The 18,604-nt window shown below is 38.3% G+C and overlaps 1 protein-coding gene across 1 annotated transcript in view; it reads right to left on the bottom strand.

Moving 5' to 3' along the window:
* Nucleotides 1–15,696, bottom strand: part of gipc2 (GIPC PDZ domain containing family, member 2) — an 84,340-nt gene extending 68,644 nt beyond the window's left edge. The window contains exon 1 of the mRNA XM_039734892.1: nt 15,225–15,696. Within this exon, the coding sequence (XP_039590826.1) occupies nt 15,225–15,509 (285 nt within the window). The 5' untranslated portion in view covers nt 15,510–15,696. The remainder of the gene's footprint in view (nt 1–15,224) is intronic.
* Nucleotides 15,697–18,604: the final 2,908 nt, after the last annotated feature.

Raw genomic sequence — 18,604 nt, 5'->3', positions numbered from 1 at the left:
TAAGGCTGTTAGACTCCCTAGAAATGGCCCCGGAGAGTGGTGGTGTATTGCATGTTGATAAACACATGGAAGTAAGAATTTCACTCTACTCTGTACACCTCACAATCATGACCCTATAAACCTATATGGTCCTGATAAAGCACAGGGACAGGCTGTGGTGCAGAGGTTCAGTACATTTTTTTCTTTTGTAAAAACAATTAATGGTTGTAGAAAATAAGTGAAATTTGATCTCCAACAATCCCACATATGTCTCTTTCAATTGTATGAGGAACAATTTTGTGAATCTCTTTATGTCAGAACAAAAGATACCAAAAGTCAAAAAGCATCAAGCTTAATTCTTCCTCCAAACAAACAGAAGAAGAGATGATCAACAGGGAGTACAAAATATCGAGAGAACAGAACCAAAAAAACCAACAAATTCTGCTGTTCCAGTGGTCTTCTGTAGATCTACCTGCTGTGGTGACTTGACCTTCTACCCCTAAACTAGAATTCAGCATTGTCTGGCCACACTACCTACATGTCAGTTGAGCTCTTGATTTAACTCATCTCTTGACTTGCTCACAGCCCTTTATTCATGACTAACCTCTGGGGCATGCTTGGTATGCGTGCTGGCATCAGGGATGCCTTCAGGAAGCACTGGGGTCTACTTACCATAACACTTTCTGGTGACCCCAGATGCCCTTAAATCCAGGATTGCAAACAATTTTGACCCGATGTGTAGAACATGTCTGAGGAACCCACCTATTCCACATGTGACCACCACTCTACTTTCTTCTGCAAACACTAAAGAGTTCTTGGGGCCTCCTGGACTATAAACTCTCTCTCTCCTCTCTCACTCACTCCCTCTGGTCCCATTAAATAGCCTTTCTACAGCACGATTTAAATCACCAGGGTCTACTAGCCATCCACACTTCTGCCACAACTGATGCTTCCATATCCACACTGGCATGGATTGTAAATCCCTAGTGTGGGTTCTTTTCTCCGAGGTTCTATTCTCAGTCCCTCTTTAGTGTACCTACTTCCTAAGGCAACCCACTCTTTTTATTTACAGAATGCATCATAAGGGTGGGAGTAAAATAGGGATTTAGATGCATTTCCTTGGGAAGATCACACCAAATACATTAATGCCCTGGAGAATCCAGTCCAAATAATACACCAGACAGAGTTGAGATTTGCATTTTAAACAGGATGAAAGGGATTTCCCAGTCTATTGCTAGTTCTCTGGAAAGCTTTTACTAGAAATGCCTGAGGGGTCTTTCGCTCTCAGAGGAAAAACATACATCACTGGATTTTGCACAGTGCGACAAAAGAGAGAGTCAGTACATGGATGGGTTATTCATCTACTCAAGAAAACAGTGCAAACAGACAATTCACAAAGTAAGCATTAAATATGGCACAAAAAACAAATGTTCCTAAGTTTCTTATGCCTCCTAAAATTATGAAGCCACCCTCTGAACTTACTAGCACTTCATTATGTAGGATAGATTAGCCAGTGACATGTGGCAGAACTTCATAAAATGTGGGGACAGCTGCATCAAGCTTCTTGATAAATTAATAATATACCACCATTTATAATGAATTAATTTAGCTTCTAAGAATATACAGTACTCATATTACTGGCACAAGCAGTTCACTATTAATAACTGTCAAAGATCTTTGTATATATAACAAAAAAATAATAAACAAAAGCAAAAATCTTAATTACTACATTATTTCATGTAACACATAATAAGCATTTAGGCACAAATCAAGAATCAAGTTGATGACCTAATCCACATGAGCAGTCCCAAAGGAGTAGCAAATCTACTAATGTAAAGTCCACATGGACGCCTCACCAACGCCTTTCACACAACTGAAGTCTTTAGGGCTATAAAAGGCTTTGCAGTCCTGTTGGGGAATACAGCTACATATAATCACTATAAATACAATAAACAACTATGTCATTATTATATACTGAAGCAATGAAAATAATACTCACAAGGGGCAACCAGACTGCTCAATATAGATGTCAGCTTGAAAACATTTACAAATAAAAGTCAAACTCCATGGCACTTATGTAAAAGTGGAAAGTGTTCAGTACTGCGGAGTTTACCTACACATACAAAGTGTCACAAAAGAAGAAAACAACAAATGTTGACAGAAAACAAAGCTGTATTCCTACTCCAGGAATGGAGGATCACACAAGCGGAGCCTTATCGCATCTGTATTCAGAGGTAACAACTCAGTTCAATGAGTTCACTGATATGTAGTGGTTAAGATCTCTGCTTTTGTTTACCATGCATACACAGATTCTTGACAGTTTAATATTATTAACACAAGCAATTCAAAATCAATTAAGTTTCTTTATAAGCAAAAATTCACTTCCCACGTCCACATCATCTCTTTCAAGGTCTCTGATGCCAGTCCGAGCAGCAATATAGTCAAAGGCATGAGCTAAGTGCAAATAGGATGACCGTCTACAGCTGGCCACAATGACATCCACAGGTTCAATATTTTTAGGAAACTCACAAATAAACCAGCTTCTCAATAACACAGCATGGAGTTAGGCATACACTGCTAAAAACAGATCATTGTCACAAGATGAATACCTAGCAGCATTAAAACATTTCCCATTTGATTGTCTTTCATCTTGTCCAGGGCTGGTTTCCACCCTGTTGACTCATATACTGTACATGAAAAAGGCTCTGACCTCCTGTGACCATGAATTAGCTCACTTAATCTAAGAATGTAAAAAAAAAAAAAGTGTCAAACAAAAGCAGAGGCACAGATTACTTGTCACCAGTTAAATCAACCATAAACTGGATTAGTCGCCTGACTCGGTTGCTTGGTTGTGCATATTTATGTAAAAGAAAACAATCCTCTTCAGAGTCAATCACAAGTGGAGCTCCAATTTTTGTCAGTGAAAAGAAATCACCTTTAATGAAAAGTTAATTTAGGGTTAAAGAGTTTTTGAGTTTTACTAAATAACCATTTCAGAATAAAGTTAAAGTTATGTAAAAATTCTTTAAAAATATGATATGGAAAGAAATGTTTTCTGTAAAAATCATTTAAACTTAAATTACAACATTTTTTTTTAGATTAGTTCAACTCCAATTTACAGTTTTTGGGAAATTGAGAACATCTGGAAATAATGTGGCATAAGAATAGTTTAGAACAGAAAAATACAAAAAAGTATTTCTTTGTTAAACATTTTCTTTATTTTAACAGAAGAACAATAATCCGGCACATGGCAACAAAATGTACTGCAGTATCCAGGATTTAAATACTGGAACGAAAAATGCAAATGAAAGAAAGGACTGTAGTCAAGGAAGTTAACCTCAACCACAACAGATCACAGTGCCTACATTTATTCCGATTATATAATTGGATTCTGCTGAACCAGCCAAGGAGGACTGATGGTGCCTGTGTGAAGGAGAGCAGAGCTGATATCCTGTCTAGATATCCTTTTGACACTTCAATGTAAAAGCAGGTCCAAAGAACTGAAGGATGTTTTACCCGTGTGTCATCAGTTTTGAGGAGTGGGATTTGCTGTGCTAAACATAAGTATGAAATTTGTATATCATACTAGATCTACATAAACAGAGAAATGGAGCAAGACTATTGCCCTCACAGCCACTCCTTTTCAGATGGCACTGGAAACACAATTCTCATCCAGCCACTGAACAAGACCAGCTGTTGCCGTGACCTTTTCTGGTATGCAGGCTCCAGCTGTTCTTTGTTGACACTTGTTTAAAGACACCCACAAGAACCAACTTTTATTTTTATTAAGACATGCAAAAACATAATTATCACTATTGATGTTATACGAAATAAATCTCCACAAGTATACAGTATATTCCAAATAGCACCTTTCAAGATTCAAAATGCACACATTTAATTTTATACTGAGTTTCTCAATATTAGATTCAGACTGATAAAGAACATTTTTTACATACACTTTTTTTTCCTAATACTTTTGAAACTCAAGGTCAAATTTTTATTTATTTATTTATTTTAATTAATTTAGCAATTTTGAATAGAGGTGAAAAGACGAACATGAGCATTAGCTGTTATGTTTCATTTGTGGGCATTTCTGGAAATGTCTCAAATCCAGATTGGTTGAAATAGAAAATAAAGTACAGTTTTCACATCCAGCCTAAACTCATGGAAGACACTGCTATTTAGAAGCACAGCCAGATTAAAGACGTTCCACGCTCCTACCTAGATGGGATGCCACAAATTGGAACCCGAGTGCTGTTGTGCAGTAGGTGATGCCTCAGGCCTGACCCCCCTGGCTCTCCAGTGGTTTCAGCTCTTCTGGGGCTTTCTTCCATTCCCTTCATAATTTAGGCATCCTTCCTGTAGGTGGCTGTAACAGAGCTGCTACCATGGAAAGCAAAAAGGAGTCTTGTCTGCCGTTTTCAGAGGTGTGTGAAGTTTTTATGGTAACTGTAGTGCCAATTCCGCCACAAACCCCCAAGTGTCCAACTTGCAGGATTGGATGCAGATTAACATCATACCCAGGACCGCATCTTGTCTCTTTGACATGATGAACATCTTCCTCTGCTGTCGGAGGAGCTTTGCAAACTCCGCAATTCCGTGGCAGCACTTTCTGAGGTGCGCAGACCTGGGACTGGCCAGAACTCTCTAGATGGGGTCACTTTTTATTGGTCTTGTTGCTCTAATGGCTGTTATACCCAGGGAGTAGATGTTGCTGTGGCAGATCTGCTCCTTCCGATGCTGTCAGATGTCACTCTCTGGGTGCCTTATCTGTTGTCTCAGTGCATGCTCTGACTGCAGTGAATGATGACTCAATGAGGGGCATTTTATTCACAACTGTGCTAGGTGGTTGATGGATGCCCACAAGATGAGACTCCTCTGGTCATGGGTGACTTCAATGCAACTACTGGCACTGATAGGGCTAGCTATGAGGATTGTGTTGCTCACCATGGGCCTATGGACCATGAGGAAAGCAGCTCCAAGTTCCTTGACTTTGCAAAAGATTAGGGGGCTGTGGATCACTGTATCCTGATTCCAGCGCTTTGAATTGCATCGCTGGACTTGGTAGTCCAGTACTAGTGGTGTGGTGAAGGAGATCAATCACATCCTCATGGGCAGACGCTGCAGGCACCTACAGAATTACAGGGTCCACAGAAGTGCACAGTTTGTGAATTCCGACAACAGATTTGTTGTTGCTACTCTGAAGATCCAGCTTTGTTTTTTTTCTTCTTTTGTTCTTTATTATTTCGCCTTATACAATTTGTTGTATAAGGAATTTGTTAGTTTTCACCCCTTTTGGTCAGAGTGCTGGGTCGGCCATTGTACTGCTCCCCTGTAGCACCTGCAGGCTAAGGGTCTTGCTCAAGGGCCCAGCAGAGAAGAACCTCTTTTAGCAGTAACAGGGATTTGAACCGTCAATATTCCTGACACCAGCGCAGATTTTTAGCCTCAGAACCACCACTCCGCCCTCGGAGCTTGGGTGCAGTAGTCTACCACCTACTAGGAGAATGAGGCTGGACATGGCCAGACTCCAAGATCAGGCTGTTTCTAATGAGTTTGTACATAGTTTGGGTGTGATTGTTGATCCTAATGTGATAGGGGAGACCTTCCATTAAAAGACCCTGATGGTTCCTGAGGGTTGTGTTGGTTGTGCCGGTATTCCCAAAAGGAGATATTTCATCTGACAGGGCACCCTGGATATCATAAAGAGGAGTCACAGTACACAGCGTGATGGAAACTCCAGTTTGTACTGGGAACTGAGAAGGACGGCTGTAAGGGCAGATAAGGATGCATTTTTTTGAAGAATCTGTAAGCAAGTGACATACCATTTATGGTCTAATGACCCACATCCTGCTTACAAAGGAATTGAAACATTATGCACATCCGAATCTGTTCCTCAGTGAGTCGTAGGCAGGGTGGGTGATAGAATGGTCCTTAAAGATGACACTGCAGTTACTTTCAGCAGCTGTTTAAAGCTGATCCTCTGGCTAGCATGTTGGACATCTCTGGATCCATGGATCTTGAGGCTCATCCTCCAATTTGCTGTGAACTACCTAATCTCACTGAGATTGCACAGGTGGTGAACCAGCTGAGGGTAGACAAGGCTGCAGGGATCTGTAGTAACCAGGGTGAACTTCTTCAGGCTGGTGGTAAGGCTGTCTTCCTGGCATTGCCAGGAATCTTTGCTTCCATCTGGGAGACTGACTGAAAAATAGGGCTTGTCCCTATCGGGAAAGGAAAGAGTGATCCCCTGGATTGTGGCAACTACAGGGGGATAACACTGGTAAGATCCTTGCTAGGGTCAATCTCAATAGGATCTGTGATCACCTGCTCACCTACAAATCACAGTAGTCTGGTTGTATGCCTAAGAAGTCTACTATCGACAGCATCTTGGCACTGAGGGTTCTCATCTAGCATAAACACGAATATCGACAGAGTTTCATTGCAGCCTTTGTCAATTTTCATAATGTGTTGCAGGAAATACAGTAGGTGTGTGGTACTTCCAATATCTCTACAAAAGGATGAAGGTCCAAGTCTTTATAGAATCCTAGTGTTCCCTTTTTTGCTATATGGTTGGGAGACATGGATTCTATCCAGTGACCTGAGACGAAGACGGGACTTCTTTGGTACTATGTCTCTTTGGAGAATCCATGGGTACCACTGCTTTGACTTTGTGTCGAACGAGTGGTTGCTCATGGAGTCCCAGTTGAAGCACACTGCCTGCATTGTCAGGGAGCGTCATATGTCACTACGGCCATGTGGCACGATTCCTCAAGGGTGATCCGGCTCGCAGGATTCTCATTGTAGAGGACTCAAGTGGCTGGAGAAAGCCAAGGAAATGCCCACGTAACACCTGGCTGAGGCAGATAGATGGTCATTTCCAGAGGCTGGGACTGGACTGCGTGTCTGCCTTGAGGGTTGTCCACCGGGATCCGGAGTGGTTTCATTATGTGGTGGGTTGTGTGATGGGCACAGCAACATGCTGTACCAGTGCATGCTCCCCAACCTAACCTGACCAGATAAAACATTAAAAATAAAAAAAAAAAGCATAAAATGTATACTTGGGTCATCTCATCTTCTGTAACAGTGAGGACTCCATAATGAAAAAGCATAAACTGTGCCAGAGTTGAACTCAAATGTAATCTAATCCTATAGAACTGCAATAATATAAAAATGTACTTAACTACTTAATTCCCATTCCTTCCTTACCATGATGTTGTGTGCACCAGGACAACACTACAAATAATGCAATAAATACTCACTTCTTCCGCCAGTATCTACAGAAACAAGCACACGTCTATATGTACACAACTCTAAGTCAATTGACTGGTCAAGGAAGCTAAATGTACTGCAGTTAACTGTCTGTGTTTTTGCATATATAGTTTGTATGTTTGTTCACTGGCATAAGGATTTTCAAACAAAAACTAAAGGGTTCAGCCATGGTGCCAGTGTATGTTAAAGCATTACTGGATGTCCAAGCTCAAGTCCACTGTCATAGATGCAAATCAGAATATCTCTGTACTCTGAATACTTGACCTATATACCAGCAAGCCATGACCTTCAGTCATGATCAGCAAGTATCATTAGTCAAACCCTTTTGCTGCTTTCTTTTCTCCCTCAAGTCATAGTATGTATGAATCTCAGAAATGTTGTATAGGTCCACTAAAACAGCAGTGCCCGATTTCCTTTGCTGAATATGCCCTATTTATCATACAATTCACCCAGAAGTGACCAAATAATTTTAGCGAGCCTAATATATATATATATATATATACTAGGCTGACCCTATTATAAGGCATATCGACTTTTAAGTTGACCACTTCTTAAGGCAATTCAATATGTAGATCAATTTGATATTTTATACAAACTCATTAATTTGGTTATATTGCATTTGAGTGGTATTACTTTAATACTGTAGTTTCTGTTATTTTTGTGATGAAATTTAAACTTTTTTCTATATTGAGGTCGCCTTTTGAACCCCCTGATATTTACTACGCGGTGTGGCATTTGTACTCCATCAACATTAATTATTTCCAGAGACATAATTTTGTCTATTTTTCCAGCGCATTGCGCACAAAAGCAAGGGAACGATGGGAGCACCAGAACTCTACTCACATCATGTCGCCGCATCGCAAGCTGCAAGTAGTAAGTCTGTGATAAGCGGAATACCGCTACGCTTTCCACTCACGGGACAGAAGGACAATCCCGACCGCTTTTATATAGTAAGAAAGAAGAAGAAGATATCGCACAGTCTGGAGTAGAAAATCATCTTTACCTGGAAAACGAAACTACAAATCCCATCGTGCATTGCAAAATGGACGGGGCGTGTGTGAAACTCCACGCCTGCATAGCACTCACGGGATGGAAGGACAATCCCGACCGCTTTTATATAGAAGGATTATATATATATCACACTTTTTCTGTTAATGTAGTCTAATCTCCATATATAAATATTGCACCAGTTTATCAAAGGGAAGTCTAGCTTATGCAGATGTTGTTCTATTTTTCCTAGATGATAACAAATACCTCTCATAAGCACTAATACTAAAAATAAAATTTGAACTTATCCACTCAAAAATATATTTTGAGAGAAAAACTCTGCAATGATCATAGACTTAATTAATACTATAAATTAAATTAATTTTGCTCATTTTCCAGTTTCCCAGACTGAGCCCTAAGATTAGTACATCAGGACACTGTTCCATTCCATTCAAACTAGTTTGGTGCCGAGATGTCACCTGTTGCATGACTGCACTCGAGTCCTAATTTGGACTCTTTAATAAATCATCCTTAACTGTGAGAATTAGGAAACAGTTGATTAAACAAACTATTCTATTCAAAACAAGGAATTTCTCAATTAAACAAGTACACAAATCCTTATTGGGTGACACCTGATACCAGTGCACTTTATAATCTGTCCAGGGATGCGAAACTCGAGACAGTCGCTGTAACCTTTAGCAATGTTCTCATGCTGCTCATCTCACAGTTAATGTTGAGAAAGGTGTCTGCATCTTCTTCTAGGATTATCATTAAAGGTATATGAGGTATATCTGGGATGGCATGGTGGCCCTGTGGTTAGCACTCTCATTATTCTTACATTTGCTATTATAAAACTGACTCTCTCTTGTATCTCACTGTAATAATGCTGTCACTATTAACCAATTTACTTTATATTCATTCCATTCATTCTTTGTGTTTTTATTCCGACTCTTGCTGTGGAAATAGTGTAGCTGGGAATCAAACAACTCCTGGAAAAAGAGTTGGATTCCCAAGCCATCACTGTTTGTGTGTGTTGTTTGCTAATTCTCCCTATGGATTTCAACCTAGACTGCTGGTTACTCCCACATACCAAAGATACTTATGTTACAGTAATCCACATCTTTAAACTATTCGGATATTAGCAAATGTAACGTGTGTACCCAAAACTAAATCCTGATGTTTGAAGACACTGGCCAGCATGCAAAATTAGGAAGCATCTATTTATATCTACATTGCTTATACCACCTGCCCAGAGCCTTACAGTATGTCTGAGAGTTTTTTCTCCGTATTGTGTGGTGAATTTCCAACACAATAGAGCAAATATATTTTGAATTTGTTGGATCCTCTTAACCTAATAAACCCTTTTCACTTGTTCCCACTTTGATCCCATTAAGGAAAGGCACCCTATTCTCTTCAACGCTATACTAGATCTTCTCACTATATTGAGTCATTCTGCCAGTGAATGTGCTTTTAAAAGGCTAATACAATTTAGATGATCAAGATCACATGCTTTAAAGATGTACATGGAGATGGTAAATATAATTTGTTTATTTAGTGGAAGATGGGCTTTCACCTAAGAAGAAACACAATGAACAAGTAGATCAGTTGTACATAAATCCAAGTGGGGTTGGGTATGCCTTTTTCTTCGTTCAAGGGAGCAGAGGTGACCATAATGTCTCCAATCATGCCAAGTACCCATAAACGCTTGCAAACCCCTGTTCTTATCAGGAACATGAGGGGAAATTCATTTAATCTTATAATTATGCCATTGTCCATTCTTCGTATTAATTTGAAACCAATGGAATGTAACATGATACAAAGGCACTTGACAACATTCTTTTTCTATTTTAGCACATGCTTCTCAAAGACACCCAAGTGAAATATCCTTCCACAGCTCTCGTTGTGCAGAAGCCATCTTGTCCAGACACCACCAATTAGTTCAGAAAAAAACTTTCTGAATTATTCAGTTCTTTTATGGTGGTCTTTAACAACTACAGGCCCAGAGTGCGTATACAGATTAGAAGTAGAATACGGTAAGAGCAAGATACTAAAATAATACGTTTCCATGCAAAATGAAACAACTTAAGTTAAATACAGTAACACAGAAGTAAATCCCAATGATTCAAATAAACAGATGGTTACAATATAAAGTGTTGATTATATAATATGACTGGCTGATGGGGGGGTGGTGGTATACACCATGTCAAGTCAACATAAAATATGGACATCTTATGTAGCATAAATCTGAAATTATCTATATAAAGTAAAGATTTATTAGCTGAGCAAGAATAACAGCATATGTCTAAAAGTAAAACATTCACAGATAGGTTTGTCACAGGGTTATCTTTGAACATGAACTGGAGATTCTTCTCCATCTGTTTTCATCCATAATTCTTCTACTTTGTCTTTACATGACACACTCCCACTTGACCTAACCTTGAAAGCAATACAAAGGTGATATTTCTCAACACCGTGCCTATTTTTGTCTTTTGAAAAACCAACATAGGTTCTTTAATAATGGATGCCACATGCAAGTGTCTCCGTTTCAAGAAACACTACAGTTTATACATGTCAAATCTTGATGACAGTTCTAACCCATAATTAAGGTCAGTATGGATATGGTCACTCCTCTGGAACGGATTTTAGGAGAACCTGAGGTCAGTATTTGAAGACATAGTCCCAGCTACTGCCTCATTAAACTTAAAAGTTTCACCAGCTTTAAATGTACGCCTACACAACACACTTAGTGGAAAGTTGAAAATAAGAAAAATGAAACACTTTTCAAAGTGCATTGTTTGTGGAAACTGCAAGCTTATGTATGTGACCCTACAAACAGGCAGAAGAAATGAAAGCGTTATCTGTTAAGTGACATACAAACTATGTGGGGGTTGAATTGAATTTAGTTTTGTTAAGTTTGACTTGCTTATATGGAATGTTACTTGCTTTTAATAAATTCAATAAAAAAAAAGTAATATACAAACTTTAATAGAAGAAACCAACAAAAACTAGTAACACAAAAACAGTCTGAATGTATAGTAATTTGAATTAGGAAAACAGTGAGAAAAGACCTATTATGCAATATCAGTTACTTTTTAATCATGCATTTTTAATTAACCGACTAAAAAAACGAAGACTTCCAAGGAAAGCAGCATGATCAGTAACTCAGTTGCCCCGGCAGATCAAAGTCTAACTTTTTATGCAACAGTAAGCCTATAGAATCACCTTCTGGTAGGTTTGTGCCTCTTGTCATGTGGAACCCTGCTTGTGATACTGTTTCAGAGGCAGTCAACCAAGAGGACACTTTGAAAAATTCAGGCGTGGTTTGAGGGTGGATGGGGTCTTCAGTCTGCATTCTAAGCTCCCCCTCAAGTTTGAAGATCAGAAAATGGAAACAAATGAACAGTCAAACTAAAAGAACTTGAAACAGTGTTATACTATCACCAAAAACCACGCGAGTACAACTGACACTCCGATACAAGAGGATTTACAGTCCAATGCTCTAAGCATAGCAAACACAAGGGACTACATTTAACGGAGACAAAGATTATCAAACATCAATTTTAAAAATGTATTAAAGCACAGAATTAAAACAAACCCAACTTATTTTTAAGATATATAATAAAATTTGGAACTTGCCTAGTGGTGTTGTTTTTAATTTGCTTCCTTCTTTTCTAAATTTGGATTTATTGATGTTTAGCTAAATAAGAGAAACGAAAAAATAAATTGGAATCCTGAAGAAATCCAGCAGATGAGTCTGTACTATAAAAAGACCCTCCAAAACAATCTCGGGGACACATGTTTTTTACAAAACATCGCCTCCTGGAGATCTGCAGCCCTACTGACTCAATCAGCTGCTAAGTCATTTTGGCCTGGTCCAAGTCCTAGTTTTCATATATCCTATGCAACTTCAAATTGTGTTCTGTTTTGCTTCTTCATTTTATATGCACTGGTTTATTTTGTGTATAATGGTTTTATTTTTGGATAAATTCACCTGCTAATTGAAAAATAAATTATCATCCTATTACTACTACTCCTACAGCTACTAATGACCGCCCAGAGGGGACTGGGTGGTCTCATGGTCTGGAATCCCTGCAGATTGTTTTTTTCTCCAGCCGTCTGGAGTTTTTTTTTGTTTTTTCTGTCCACCCTGGCCATCAGACCTTACTCTTATTCTATGTTAATTAATGTTGAGGTATTTTTATTTTTTACTGTGTCTTCTATTTTTCTATTCTTCATTTTGTAAAGCACTTTTTTGAGCTACATTTTTTTTGTATGAAAATGTGCTATATAAATAAATATTGCTGTTGTTGTAATGTAATAAATATTTAAAAGAATGTTTAAATTTGTACAAAAACCTTTGAAAGATTTTGCAGGGTGTTAAAAATTTGTCTTAAACTACATTCCAAAATGATTCTTGCGGCATGTTGTTATGTTAAGTTTACTCAAATATGAATGTTTTTAAGCTTAGCATTTACTTTTAAAGTACAAGTGAATTCAATTCCCTAGTGTCACAGTTAGACATGTCATTTACATGTCTCATTCCCTTTATCGCTTTAATTATTTAATTAACAGCACCAGTCACAAAACTATTACCATTATCCAACTACCTTAGGTTGACTTAAGTCAAAATTAGAATGTTCTTAAGGTTGAAGGTATAATTTTGGAGAACATTTGTCATTACACAGCAACTTTAAGTTGATTTAAGTGAAAATACACATTTGTAGGTTTAACATATCTGATTCTAATACAGTTGACATTAATTTTGTTGAAAGTCACAATAGCTCGATTCTTTTATGTTTAATCCGTACTGACCCCTACTCTCTCTTCTGTTTCTTTTTGGCCTGCACCACCTCCACCTACTCAAAGCTTCATGATGCTCCAACAATGATGGATGGAGTAAAAGGCAGAAGTCTACGTGACCATCATCATCAAGCCCTTCCATGAGAACCCTAAATCCAAAGAGGACTATTTCATTTATGTTAGGTAGAATGCCCAGAGGGGACTCGGCAGTCTAATGGTCTGGAATCCCTACAGATTTTATATTTTTCTCCAGTCGTCTGGAGTTTGTTTTTTGTTTTTTTTATCCACCCTGGCCATTGGACCTTACTCTTATTCTATGTTAATTAATTTTGATTTATTGTGTTTTCTTATTGTGTCTTTTATTTTTCTATTCTTTATTATGTAAAGCATTTTGAGCTACTGTTTGTATGAAAATGTGCTATATAAATAAATGTTGTTGTTGTTGTTGTTGTAATCAAAGCAAATGAATCACAATTCACATTAGGAAATCAAGCAGCCATGTTGTCAAGTGGTCCTGCTCCCCCAATCAGGGGATTTTTTTGTTTGCATTTACAAGAAAAGGAAAAAAGGCTTGTGCATTTGGAATATCTTTTTTAGTTATTTTTCTTAGTGTCATGTCTCATTTGCATAAGGTTAGTTAATTTGCATTAAGGGAACGCCCTTTCTGTAAAGATTTTGCAAACAGAGTTTTGGGATCTTCATTCATTTGTATGGTATCCGAGAAAGAGGAAGTCTGTACATAATAATACTATTTTAATTGACAGAGTTGCGGGGGTTATGAAAATTGCTTTGGGCTCGTGTACAGTCAATAATCTACCAAACAAACTGCATACTGTACAGCACATCACACAAGCATGGAGGCCTTCTCCATGTGAAGACAGGAGTGTTTCTAAATACATTAATTATAACTGCCATAATTGAATGGCTAACAATAAGGGGACTTTTCAAACTACTTATGCTTGACTTGTGTAGTTCAGGAAGTACTACTATGCAAAATGCCTGATGAAAACAAAAAAAAAAAAATCTTAATTATGTGATTGTTGCATATTAAATCTACACTTGTTGGTGCAGAGTACTAAATTTTACCAAGCCGATACAAAACAACTTGTTGCATTTAATAAACTCTTGTTATTGGTAGATCTTCACTGCTTAATTACATTAAACGTAAATTTGACATAATGTTATTGACTAGATCCAACGTCATTTTTTAATGTAGAGCTTTTTCTGGAACATCTATCCCTAAACCTTGAACTGGATTACCCTGATTTGAGAATGCTATGCTATTATAACAACTACTGTACCCTCTCTTGTAATAAATCACCATGTACAGCATCAAAAACTGCAATAAATCTAATCGATAAACCCCAAATTAAAATCCCAACATATCTCATATTAAAGGAAGCCTTTTTCTATGAGGCAATGGCGAGTGACTACAATTAGTCATCTCAAAATGGCTACATATTGGGAGTGTATTATATTGTAATAAAACAGCCTAAAAAATGTAACTTTAATATCTTAGTTTAGTTGGTAATAGGGTAACCTAAAAAAATAAAATCTATTCACTTAGCAGGAATTAATAATATGCTGTACTGCACTTGTAAAATTGAATCTTAAAACAAATATTGTAGTGGCACGTAAGACTGCTCCTCAACCTGTTTAGCAAGAAAATAATCGACACATGGACGTGTACTGCACCTTTTTTTCAGAGTGATAACATATTGCTTTAACTTCGAGCCCAGCCTTTTTTTAAGATAACCTTGAAAGAACTTAATAACCGTGCAACCAGCTTCGTTTGATTTGTTACTGGGGTTGAAACCGCCGGAACTTGGTTCGAGTAACTAAGAAAGACGTGGAACAGTCAGTACATTATTACATAATCCCTTGCTCTGGTAAAAAAAAAAAAATCTTTGTGGCGCAACACAAAACTTAATTAGATTTTAAGCTCATAATGGGGGGTGCTTTATTAACAGAGGATATTCGGGTTTGATCTGAGCAAACGTGCACGGTGAATCTGTCGCTTGAGGTGACAGCGCTTCAGAGCGACCTGGGGCGATGCTAAAGCAAGAAAAATAAAATACCGATCAGATACTGATTACACCAGCATAATAAATAGAGCAAAATGTCAAAAGCCAGCACACCTTCATATAAATAATCGTGTGTAAATAAGTGATCGTCATAATGATTACCTCTTCAGCGGAGATGTGAAAAGCTTCGGCAATTTTTGCGTATAATTCCTTAACGTTGGTGAAGCCCTCGATTCTGCCGGTGGGGCTGCCATGAGCCAGCTGTGTGTGAAACACCAACTTAGGGCGCAGGTTGGCAGGAGGAGGAGGTAGCCCGGCTCCATTGGTGGACGCTTTGACAACGCTACTCCCGGCGAATCCTCCCCGTTCCCCGAGTTCCTCGTTCTCCATCAGATGCGAGCTCTCCCTCGACTTGGATTTTTTCTTACTTCTTAGCCCTAAGGGCATAGCTACTTCCCTTAAAGCTTCGAAAGAGAAGCTAAACTGGACAACTGCTTAAAACTCGCGGTTTTCGTAAGATCTCCACTCTGGAAAACTTTTTTTCTTTTTTACTTTTGTTTTTTTTTTACTTCCTTTTCCTCAGTCGACTTTGCCTTCGCCTGCAACACACACCCGTTTGGCAGCCGGCAGTGAACAGGTAGGAGCAGCCAATGAAAACGACTCGCTCGGACTCCCCCCGCCGCTTAAAAGTGCTGAAGCCTAAGCCACAATGGACCTGGAACAATGCAAATAGGAGGCGCAGGCGTAGTTACCACAGCCGAGGAGGGGGCGTGGAATAGAGGAGACGTCACGAGCAACCTTGCTTACCTGTGCCAGGTGAATGAACCCGAGTGAAGCCGCAGGGCGCTTTGTCAGGCCGAATTAGAAGGATTAATGCAAATCAAACAAATTATGAGTGTCATGTTTAATTACGTATTAATAATCCTGATTCATTTTCGCTATACGATCAAAAGAGAAGACACGAAATCAATACAAAGACATAATGTAAGCTGCCTAAAATATGTATGAAGGAAACGCAAACAGCAGAATGTGGTTTGATTTTTGTATTAAGGTCATAGCTGTAGTACACTCATAAAAATAAAGGTGTCAGAGTGGTTCTTCAGAGCATTGCCATAGGGGAATCATTTTTTGTTCCCAAAAGACCCATAACCATGAAGGTTCCAAAAAGAGCTTGTATATATTTATTCCATATTGTAAGTATCCATGAATAGATGGTAACGGATTTGTGAAATACCAATAAGTCATGATTTTAAAAGGACTCTTGCTGCATACAGTAACACAGACTAAAACCAGGTTTGCTGGATCTGTTAGTGTCCTCCTAGGTAGCCTACCAAACATCAAAGATTTCAGGATTTCTACATATTGAGAAGTTTTTCAAAGCACAGAGAACCAACTGCATATGCAAAGAACCATTCCCAGAATGAAATGGTGCTTTGTCAGGCAATGGGTCAACGAGGAACCATACAACCCAGTAAAGAACCAAAAAATGTCATTAAAGAACCATTATTTTTAAGAGCATGGCTTAAGATTCATGTTCACATAATACATTTGGGTTCGATATACAAAAAATATGGAAGGTAGCACAATGAAAACAAAAATTCATAATTTAATAAAACAAAATGATTAATAAACAAAACAAATTTCACTGAGGATTAATAAAAAGCAAACAAAAACAAGAATCACAAAAATATGCAAAATATATTAAAATAAATCAATAAAAAGTGAAGATACATGAGCCATGGATGAATGTCTGGCAATGTGTTGACACATGTGATGCATGGGCTACCTGACACATGGCATCACGGCCCCCACATTATAAAAGATAGCCATGCAGTTGGAACTTTATTACAAAATAAAGGAAAGGAAAGGAAAAAATATTCTGATTACTTCTCTTTCAAATGAATTTTGGTTACAATGCTGGTTTTGTTTTTTAACTTCAAGCCTAGCAATTTTCTATGAAGTTTGACAAGCAGTCTTTTAATGCTTAGGTAGACAGACATGTAGAACTTTATTTGTTCTCAGGGAAGTTTTGGCATTTTCAGAAGTGCAATAAAAATAATATTATTATATTATGACAAACAATAAACTCCCTCACAAATACACACCAGAATTACCAAAAAAAAAGAAACCTTCCAATTTGCCAGTTACAGTCTCCATGATACGTTCTAAAGGCGTATTGCTGTTGGTATAAAGGAGACCCGGTTGCGTTTCTTGACGCACTTCTGCTGAATAATTCATTGACTGAAAGTCCTCATTGTGTCAGAGAGAGGTTGTGCAGCATTGTTCATATAAGGAACTCAGTTTTGTTTTAATTCTCCCCATCAGTGCTGCCACCATTGGGTCCAGAGTGCATCCTTTAACTGAGCCTGCCCTTTTAATTAGCTTGTTGATTTGGTGGGCCTCCCTTGAAGTGATGTTACCAGCCCAGCATACCACAGCATAGAAAACTGCATGGGCCATCACAGTCATAGTAGATGTGAAGGACATTAAAAGAACACAGACACCTAAGAAAAAGAAAAACAAAACTGCTCTGTCCTTTCTTACATCATTCCTCAGTGTTATGAGACCATCCCAGCCTGTCATTGATGTGGACCCCTAAACACCACTTCCACGTCTATACCCTGTATTGTCACCACACATAGATGCTCTTTGGTGTGCCAATAACCAGTTCCATGGTTTTGCTGACTTTAAGATGCAGACAATTCTCTCTATATCCAGAAACAAACTTTTCCACTTAATTCCTCTCCTCTGTCTCATTCCCTTTATCAGTACACCCCATAAGTGCAGAATCACTTTCTGCAAGTGACAGGAGCTGCTGTTATATTTATAGTCTGAGGTATACAGAGTGAAGAGAACAGGAGTCAGAACTGTTCCTACTGGTGCTCCAGTCCTTGAGTCTCACAAACTGTGGTCTACCTTACAGATAGTCCATTATCCAGGACACCATAGGCTCATCCACCTGCATATCTTAACAGGGATGGCTGGAATACTCCATCCAAAAATGACATTTTTTAAATCGATTATTTACCCAGTGTTGTTTGTAATGATCGTCAAGAATATTTTTAAATCTCATGTTTTTGTGGAGAGTAGACATCACAAAATGTATGATAGAGCAGGCTTCATAAGGGTCCAGTGGGGGGGGCCAATACTAAACCACATCAATGTTAAAACACCCATGAAAATAATCTCAAGCTACTCATGTCACTTAATTCACATGTCATTTATCTAGTTGTATGCTCACAATATCCAAAACATTTTCTTTTCTAAAATATTGCTAGATAAGCAGTTTTGTAAAATCAGTGCACGAACATGAAGCATTTCTTGATGAAATATTCTTAAAGAAATACATGCACAAACGTGAAGCACGTTTTAATGGGATTGAGCTTTTGAATTGAACACAGGACTCTTGATCAATGAATGAGGAGAAGGCGAGTCTTCAGGTCTATGAAAATATGTTATTAAAAAATGCACAGTTTTGAATGTGCTTAGCTTATGACAGAATAGCTTATATGTGGATATGTGCAGCACTAATGTGAAATGTT

Source organism: Polypterus senegalus, chromosome 14 (genome assembly GCF_016835505.1).
Source record: "Polypterus senegalus isolate Bchr_013 chromosome 14, ASM1683550v1, whole genome shotgun sequence".
NCBI classification, from domain to species: domain Eukaryota; kingdom Metazoa; phylum Chordata; class Cladistia; order Polypteriformes; family Polypteridae; genus Polypterus; species Polypterus senegalus.
Note: the sequence above shows the minus strand (reverse complement) of the source record. Positions and strands in the feature narration are given on the sequence as shown.